Genomic DNA, 9,928 nt, shown 5'->3' on the forward strand with positions numbered 1-9,928 from the left:
GTGCTGATATTGAACCTTTATGGTTACGCATTACCTGCAGCCGTGAAGATATTCGGTAAAACAGCACTCAAGCTTATATATCCAATAGACAGCTGCAAGACTAAGCACTTCTCTAATTATACTATCATCCTCTTCTAGTTGAGCAGAGATGAGATTCATGCAAAGCAGAAACAAGGCCGTTACTTAATTTTTGTAGTTTGTGTAACGAAATCCTGAAGTCAGCAAAGCTCCGATTCCCATGTGAGAACAGAGAGGAGATCAGCATCACTACCCATCTTTGCTCACAGAGAGGCTGTCCGCAGATAGAGGCGAACTGTCTTTCCCACACAGAAGACTGAACTAGAACAAGCAGCGGTTTCATTTCAAGCTGCTTTATTCTGCATTGAAACTTTCAGCTCATCTATTAAAGGGGAGGTGGAGCGGCGGACTGCTTTCAGATGCATTAGACCTCAACTTTAATCAAACGGCCCTCCCAGAATACTTCATTAGTTTGGATTGTTTAGAGGAAATTAATTTGCACATAAAAGTGTCACAGACCATTGGCTTTGCAACCACATTGCCAGCTCAGTGACGTGCAGAATCTTGACACATAATCGCTTGATGAGGTTTGTTGTGTTCATTTGCCTTCAAACTTTTTTTTTTTTGTTCGGCTACTTAATGACAATTTAATTCGGAAACAGTTCTGCTCTAATAACAGTGGATTTAGATCCTGCCATGCTCTGATAAAAATGTTTCATTGCCTGCAATGCCTGAAAAACTTCCCTGAAATTACCATCCTGCGGTGTTTAAGAATCTGCCAGCTCCCACCCTGAGGGAGGTGAAGTGTCATAGATGCATCATTTTGGCATTTATGAGGAGGCTTATGGAAGCTTAAGGGGATAATTAAGATGACAACAACTAACAAATTTCATGCCTATTTCAGGATTAGTGCTGTCTGTCATTTTGATTTAGATTACAGTTCTAACTTCATCGTTAAAGAGATTAAGGTGAGAACAGGAATATGAATGTGTTCCTCGGATATGCACGGGAGAATCTCTTTCCATTTCTCCAAGGTTGGATTTCATTCTCGATAGGTGCACTTTGTTAGTTTGCGTGTTCATTCAGTTTAAAGTAATGGGAAATCAAGGGCAGAATGTTAAGCCCAGACATGTTGAACGTTTTATATACAGTATATAAATACCATTCAGCAATTTGGGTTGGTAAGATTTTTAAATGTTTTTTGAAAGTTGTCTATTATGCTTGCCCAAGGCTGCATTTATTTGATAAAAAAAATACAGTAAAAGGGTAATATTGTGAAATACATTTTTCTCAGAATTTTGGTGATTATAAAATTATAGAAAGGATTTATTTGAAATAGGAATCTTTTGTAACATTTTTATAACATTATAAATGTCTTTACAATTCAAATTCAACAACATGTAAACCTGATGTTTGACCTATTTTATTATATACATAGCCACTAAGAAAAATGCACACACAAAAATAAAAATATAGACAATATATAATACTACGTCTGACTGCATATGTATGTTTCTGGGCAAAACAAGAATAACTTTTCATATGCATAAATATGTTCTGATATGACTTTCTACAACGCCATAACACTGTGAGAGTTTTGCATGTTTCTTATTAAAATGTTGTCTCACCTGCCTGTGCAACAAAACATTTCATATCTTAGACATTTCATACTTTCAGTTCCAGAGAATGAGAGAGAGGATCTGAGAAAAAGAGCTGTATTTTTTAACCCACCGAAAGAAAAAAAACAAAACAAAAACTATAATACATCCAGTTTTCTGCACATAGACAGCGGATGATGGCTTTTGGAGACATGGAAAAGAAGCATCAGCATTTGTAGTATGAAAGGAAAGTGTGTGTGTGTGTGTGTTGAGCTTGTGTTCTGACTCTCTGCTGGAGGGAGAGTGGCACGTTGACTGATAAGAGATCACGTTGAGAGACAGGACGCCGGTGAACACATACTAATTGTCTTCCCTCTGAAGTGGATCTGTCACTGTGCCTGAAACATACACTACACGCAACCATGTGATTTATTTTGTCCTCAGGCTAGCGACCAGTTAACATGCCTGCAGCGGGTGTGCTGACACAACTCCAAACATACACACCATACACAGACAACAGTCTGATAAAGAAAAAACAGCTGAATGTCAGGTGGGGGATGGTCAGTTTAAACATGCTCTATTAGTGTAGTTTGTCAGTTTAAACCAAGCAGGTCTAAAATACTTGTAGATTATAAATAGCTATAATCTGTTAGCATTCCCATTCATTTTACTAGCATTTTCTACATTTCCTGTGAAACCGTCTTTATGATTGCTGAAACCAGATTGTTTTGAGCCTCAGCCATAAATTCCATGTGACAAAATACTAAAACAAAGCAAATCAACAAATAAAGCATAACAGAAATCGATATTTTTATTATTGTTGTTGTTGTTTTTATTTTTTTAAGAAATGAATACTTTCATTCAGCAAGGACACATTAAATTTATCAAAAGTGACAATAAAAACATTTATATTGTTACAAATGATATCAGTTTCAAATAAATGCTGTTCTTCTGAACTTCTATTCATCAAAGGTTCCTGAAAAAGCATGTCATAGTTTCCTCGAAATTAAACAGCACACCTGTCTTCAACATTGATAATTATAAGAAATGTTTCTTGAGCACAAAATCAGCATATTAGAATGATTTCTGAAAGATCATGTGACACTGAGGACTGGACTAATAACTGCTGAAAATGCAACTTCTAAGGAATTAGATTTTAATAATAAAACAAAAGTTATTTTAAATTGTTTATTTACAGTATTTTTACAGTATATTTACTCTTTTTACTGTTTTGATCAAATAAATGCATTCTTGGTGAGCATAATGTATACACATATGTGGCAGAAACATTTGCAAGTAAGCTTAAATATTGTGCATAAATTCAACATAGAAAATTCATGTTTTAAACGGACGTGTCCTTTTATTATATACATTGTCAGCCACCAAAAAAACAATAAACAAAATATACACCTAATAAACAAATGTAAACAAGTAAATATTATTATCTGACCAAAAAAACTCATTTTAACATTTAATGTAAACCATACATTTATAGGGTTTTTGAATCTATGTATGAAAGTTAAGTCTATGTAGTATATTGTTGCTTGAAAACCTAGTAATGGGACTTAAGTGTCTTTGATCTTTGTTTAAACAGCCATGGATGCGCCCCAGAACCTGACAGCTAGTGAGATTAACCATCGAAGCGCCCTCATATCCTGGCGGCCGCCCATCGCAGACATCGATAACTACATGCTGACCTACAAAGCAGCAGACGGCAGTCGAAAGGCAAGCATAATATGGATTTTCTCTTGAGCAATGAATACAGCTGGAAGTTTTATAACTAAAAATACATGCCTGTTGTGTAAACATTTTATTGGTGGTTTAAACTTAACAACTGTTCACATTTTTATGCTAATTGCAATTCAGAATTAAACTGTACTTGATGTACAGCCTGATCTTATAATAACTTTACAATCTCTACATCTCACAGGGATCAACCATCTAAGGAAGCTGTTAGATCTTCCTATCGGAATGGTTCAATTTAATTAAATGATTTGATGTTGTTCATTAATATTAATGAAATCATTTAACAAAGTCATTCCAGACACAATATGTCTATTAAAGACTTCCCTGGAATAATTTCTCTGAAATGATACAGTAGATACAGTATCCATTTCAAATAATTGCATTACTTGTAATGCATGATCACTGTCCTATAATCTGTTTTGGACATCTTTATTTAATCAGCCTGATGGGAAAACTCAATTGGAAATACAAAAGGTTATGGATTATATTCTTTAGATTTATGTTGTTATAAACAGGCACACACAATCAATGCAACACAGAATGCTTTGACCTAGTAGCCCACTGTTAGTGTTTGTATCCGTCCAGTGGGTGTCAGTGGTGCACAGATGATATAAACCCTGCTGGTGCGTCTTAGACATAAAAGCTTTCTCTTTCCATTAGAGCCAGCTTGGCATCTAATGCTGAGATTTTTGATAATAACAGACAATTTGGGATTTTTTTGAAGACCGAATGCTGAAAATAATAATATAGTATCTGCATCCACTATGTGTTGCCTCAACCCATATTTCAGATTCAGGATTGTGAAAGAATCAAGAGGAGAACATAAAAATGAGTCCCACTCTGCTACAGACAGCAGCTTCCCTATAACAATTACCTGTTCAATATCCTCTGCATACTGAGCAACCCTGATGCGACTTCATTAAAACACTGCTGTGCTGCATAATTCACATACACATTACTTAAAATGTGTGACTTTTCCTGGAAAAGGATGAATATTGAATCAAATGTTTCATATTTCATACACCTCAAGGCTGGGTCACGTGTGCCAACATTCAGGTCCTTAGTGAATCCTCTGAGTAAAAAGTCTGAAAAGGCACATGGCAGATAAGTTCGATAAAAGTGATTTTTTTCAAAAAACAAAAGAGGGGAAGTGAACTGTCATGAGCCGAAGACCGAAATAGAAATGCCGTCTCTCCCCAGCAGCACCAGGGCCTGATAAGGCTCTTCCTCCCCCATCCTGGGCTTTAGAGCTGCCAATCATATTGTAGAAAAACACAAGGAGGAAAAACAGTATTGTATGAAAGCATCCAACAATAAGCAGCTTGGGATCACAACAATTTGTCAGACAGTTCCTAAAGTGATTGTGATCTGTTTTCTGTTTGTTTTTGAGGAATATCTTTCCTTCCCACAATGCAAAGAGCTGCTGTTCTTTGTACTATCTCTTTGTATGTTTTCCACAAACCCTCTCAGCTGCTGAGCAGTTCTTTGTTTAGTTTTGGTCTACGGTGTTTGAACAGAGGTAATATACTAATGCCTCTGCGTGCCTGCAGATCAGTAGACTGTGTTTGATTGCGTTTTAGGAGCTGATCTTAGATGCTGAAGACACATGGATCCGTCTCGAGGGGCTGGCGGAGACCACCGAATATACTGTGAGACTGCAAGCCGCCAGAGGATTAGAGACCAGCGCCATTGTTTCTACATCTTTCACAACAGGTGCAAATCTTCCACATCTCCTGTAGACTTCAGATCGGGTTCACTCACCTCATTAGGTGCAAATTCACACTATCGTCCCATCAGCATCATCAAGTACAAATCAGTAGCGACACCTTCAAGGCATCTGTGCGCATCCCTCATTTATTACCTTGTGTTTCTGTGACTTTTCAAGGACCCTGCTTCCAAAGATAGTGTTTCATAACATCAACAAATTCGCACTCCATTGTCATGGCAGCGATGCAAATCACCACTCATTAACCTCCCAGTGGCCCCTCGCTTTCTTTTGCTCTGTTGTTTTGGATGTTTCTCAACTCTTTTCCTCCTCAGGAAACCGATTGTTTCCCACGCCACAGAACTGTGCACAACACCTCCTGAACGGAGAGACGCTGAGCGGAATCTACACCATCTATATCAACAGAGACCTCAGCCAAGGTGTGCAGGTTTACTGCGACATGACCACCGATGGAGGCGGCTGGATAGTGAGTGAGAGATCTGACTATCACATCTGAGTCTGTCTGTATTGTACTGAATGTCTGGTACAATGTGTGATTTACACAAAATCCCACAATGCCACATTATAGGACTGGCCCCTGTTGAAAAGACGAGCTGTTCATTTTCATTCCTGGCATAACCAATGCTGTTCACAAGCAAACCTATGTAACTTGATGATCAGCATGCACTTTCTGGTGATTCAGGTTAACCAACCATAGCTTAAAGGGATAGTTCACACAAAAATTTTTAATTGCCTCATGATTTACTCATCCTCAAGACATCCTAGGTTTATATAACTTTCTTCTTTCAGATGAATACAATCTGAGTTGTATTTTTTTTTAAATGTCCCGGCTCTTCCCTGATTTAAAATGGTAGTGAATGGGGTTTAAAATTTTGAAGCCCAAAAAATTTGTCCATACATCATAAAAAGTGCTCCACATGGCTCCAGGGATTAATAAAGGCCGTCTAAACTGAATCAATGCATTTGTGTAAGAAAAATATCCGTATTTAAAATTTTATAAACCATAATGTCATCCGCTGAAATGCCACTCTCTCGTGAACTCGTGTATAACAGTTAGCGGAAGCTATGAAGCTTTAAATATGGATATTTTTCTTACAAAAATGCATTGATTCACTTCAGAAGCCCTTTATTAACCATGTGGAGCACTTTTTATATGGATGGATGCAGTTTTGTGGCCTTCAAAATCTTAGACCCCATTCACTGCCATTATAAACTTCAGAAGAGCCAGGACATTAATTAATATAACTCTGATTGTATTTGTCTGAAAGAAGAAAGTCATATACACCTAGGATGGCTTGAGGGTGAGTTAATCATGGGGTAGTTTTCATTTTTGGGTGAACTATCCCTTTAATGGTTAAGCTAGTTGAGGACTTGTTGTCAACACCAGGGCATGTACATCTGTCCAGAATCAACTTTTTGCTAAATCTGTCTGGCAGGTGAACAGAGAAAATCTACCGGTCATAAAAATAACTTACTGGCCACAAAAAACTGTAGTAATGTAAAATATAAAAACTGAAATTAATTATATTAATAAAATCAGTTATTAATGAATTATATCAATATATAGTAAATAATTATTATTTTTATTATCACTATTTAATAAAAAAAATTATTTATTAACGCATTTATTTTTTTATTTAGACATTTTATTATTACAAACAAGATGAGCCAATCTCTGCCACTCTTTGAAACCACATGGAGGTCTGAAAAAATATTCTCATGATAAATGATTCCACTGAGGAAAAAATGATTGAATTTCTTCAGCAGACATGCGCTACTTGCATCAACAAAATCAGAATATCGATTTTACTATTTGACTTACTATATAATGTTGCTTTTCCTAATAAAGTTAGCAGCAAATTGGCAAAAATCTATAATCGCCTTTGGCACATAACAAGTGTCAATTTTGGACCATGCCTGCATCCCACACCAGAGACCAGTATTTAAAGTACACCGTATTCTGGCGATTGTGCATTCTGGTCTTTTCAACAAGCTTTTTACTGGTCATGACCGTCGACACAGCTGCCTCTATTGCAGATGTCATCATCCCAAAGTAAAAATGATACTGTTGGGATCAATTGCCATTCATGTGCTCCATATTGCCCTAAATGCATTATATTTAATTGGCATAGAGTTTTGTGCTGCAGCTGTACCTCTGCTGATTGTGTTTCAGGTGTTCCAGCGACGTCAGAACGGTTTGACTGATTTCTCCAGGAAGTGGAGTGACTACAAGATCGGCTTTGGCAACCTGGAAGATGAATTCTGGCTCGGTGAGAAGACGTGAAATACACTTGAATTATGGACAGAGCAGTTAGAGCTGTCTGGGAAAAAAGCTGCTACGTGATGACCCATTAAAAATATAGTCATTTAAGGCCCCATTAATCTCTTCAGGCTGATCTAAATTTGGTCAGCACTTTCTGGCAAATGTCTGAGTTATATTTAAGCTTCAGTCCTGGAAATGTAACTCAGTGATGAGTGCTCTTGACTAGCAATGAGAAGGGTTTTTATTTCATTTAAATATTAGATAGGCATTTTGGGAAGCCGCCTAGCATTAGCCGAGTACTTAACCCTAACTTGCCTCAGGGACACTGTATAACTCGCCTATTTACTTGCATTATACGAATCACACTTTCAAATGAGAGACAGTGTGGTGCTGCTCTGAATAAAGATGAAAATAACACAAAGTCTTCTAGCGCTGTGAGAGGCTGCATCAAATCACCATCCTTTGAAATTCTCTGTGTGCCCTCCCGCATATGGTATCTTGTGTTTGTATTGGCTCTGTGCTTCCCGGACCCCTCAGTCTGTCATGGTGACTCTGAGCTTTCAGATTCTATTTAAATGATCCGGTAATTGTTTTCATCAAAATCCAATTTGATAGAAAACAATAGAGCCCCTTTTCCTTTTTATCCCTGACGCATAAATCTTATTAGAAAGCTATAATTATATTCATTAAAAATCAGGGAAAAAATAGCATTTGTGCTCGCCATGGATTTCAAGGCATTGTCTCAATTACAGATTAAAAGTAAACACTAAAAATTATGCCTCTGCGGACATTTATGCCTGGATAATAAGTATAACTATATTTAGTGTGGAAGGAGCTCATTTGAAAAATGTCAGCTCATAAGCAGAGAGTAAATACTGTCTGTGGCAGTTCTGCATTGAAGAACGTCTTCTTCACATACTATACAGTATACTCATACTGTACATACATAACTTCATAATGAAATCACTTCATGGCTGTTATGTTGGAGTAGAGGTTGTTGTAAATGCACCTACAATAATCACTAGTATGCCTTCTTACCGTAATAATAATGAGCACCCGGTCAACCTTTTCCCCGTTCCAGTGCTAACCGGGGTCACCGTCACCTGCGCGCTCTTCTTCTTTGTAGGTGTAACGGGGAATCTCATGACAATTTTGGTGGTGACCAAATACAAGGACATGCGAACCACCACCAACTTGTACCTGTCAAGCATGGCCTTTTCGGATTTACTAATTTTTCTCTGCATGCCTCTGGACTTGTACAGAATCTGGAGGTACCGACCTTGGAATTTTGGCAACGTACTTTGTAAACTCTTTCAGTTTGTGAGCGAGTGTTGCACGTACTCGACTATTCTGAACATCACTGCTCTCAGTGTGGAGAGATACTTTGCTATTTGTTTTCCTCTTAGGGCAAAGGTAGTCGTGACCAAGGGTCGCGTCTGGGTCATTTTGGTCCTTTGGATAGTATCTTTCTTTAGTGCAGGACCTGTGTTTGTGCTCGTCGGGGTTGAGCATGAAAACGGACAAACTCGTGGATACAAACGAATGCAAAGCGACGGAATATGCCATTAGGTCTGGTCTCTTAACCATTATGGTTTGGGTCTCCAGCATCTTTTCTTCTTGCCTGTGTTCTGCTTGACTGTACTGTATAGTCTCATCGGGCGAAAGCTGTGGAAGAGAAAGAGGGAGACGATTGGGGAAAACGCTTCGAGTCGTGATAAAACAATAGACAGACAGTGAAAATGCTGGGTAAGTGCTCGGTTTCACCACGTTCTCAGGTAACCGCGATTAAGATGTTTATCATTTGCGCACTACGCACAAGCGCACCCATTACGCACGGGATGCGCTTGGCACAAAACAACAGCACAGTCCTGCATACATTAAAACTGTTTTGTTAGGGAGCTTAAAATGTACTTTATGTGGTAACACCTAAATTAAATGGTTTATTAAAGTAAAAAAGGCTGATTTTACACCTTTCCATGTCGAAAAGGTGATTTTTTTACTTTAACTGGCATCTCTTTAATTAATAATTGAAATGTGCTGTGCCATGTGCCATATAAATAAAACAGTTTATATTAGAAAGAAAATTTCTGGAAAAAAAAAAAATGTATCCAGTTTTCATTAAGTAGTTCTTTTATCATACGAAATCCAGGTAACAGGGTCTTTAAGAACAAACTAAGAACAAACTAAGATTTAAATAAAAAATACCTTGATGGTTATATACCACATGTCACACATAGTCTACATAAATTGTTATAATATGAATTACAAAAAGAAATGTTATTCACAACCCTAAAGAAATCAGTCCTGAACTTTCAAAAGTAAGTCGCCCCTGGTATATTGAATTGAGAATTATTATTATTTTTTTTTTTTTTACATAGTAGTACACTCTAAACCCGGATAAGTTGAATTTACTTAAAATACTTGAGGAAACTGGTTTAAGTTCATTTAACTTAAAATGTTTTGTAATATCAATTAATTTGCAGTTATTATACCTACTATATTTAAGTTCAAGGTACTAATTTCCAAGTTAAATCTATATCATTTGTTTTATTTTTCCAATGTTAAGCTAGAAAATTA

The 9,928-nt window shown here is 37.2% G+C and overlaps 1 protein-coding gene across 3 annotated transcripts in view; it reads left to right on the top strand.

Moving 5' to 3' along the window:
• The window catches only part of tnr (tenascin R (restrictin, janusin)), a 160,359-nt gene that overhangs the window by 131,883 nt on the left and 18,548 nt on the right, over positions 1-9,928 (top strand). For all 3 annotated transcript variants that reach the window (XM_058746610.1, XM_058746602.1, XM_058746616.1), the window contains 4 exons: positions 3,211-3,341; positions 4,943-5,075; positions 5,403-5,554; positions 7,262-7,358. In XM_058746610.1, coding sequence (XP_058602593.1) covers positions 3,211-3,341; positions 4,943-5,075; positions 5,403-5,554; positions 7,262-7,358 — 513 coding nt within the window. The remainder of the gene's footprint in view (positions 1-3,210; positions 3,342-4,942; positions 5,076-5,402; positions 5,555-7,261; positions 7,359-9,928) is intronic.

This window comes from Onychostoma macrolepis, chromosome 02, assembly GCF_012432095.1.
Source record: "Onychostoma macrolepis isolate SWU-2019 chromosome 02, ASM1243209v1, whole genome shotgun sequence".
NCBI lineage: Eukaryota > Metazoa > Chordata > Actinopteri > Cypriniformes > Cyprinidae > Onychostoma > Onychostoma macrolepis.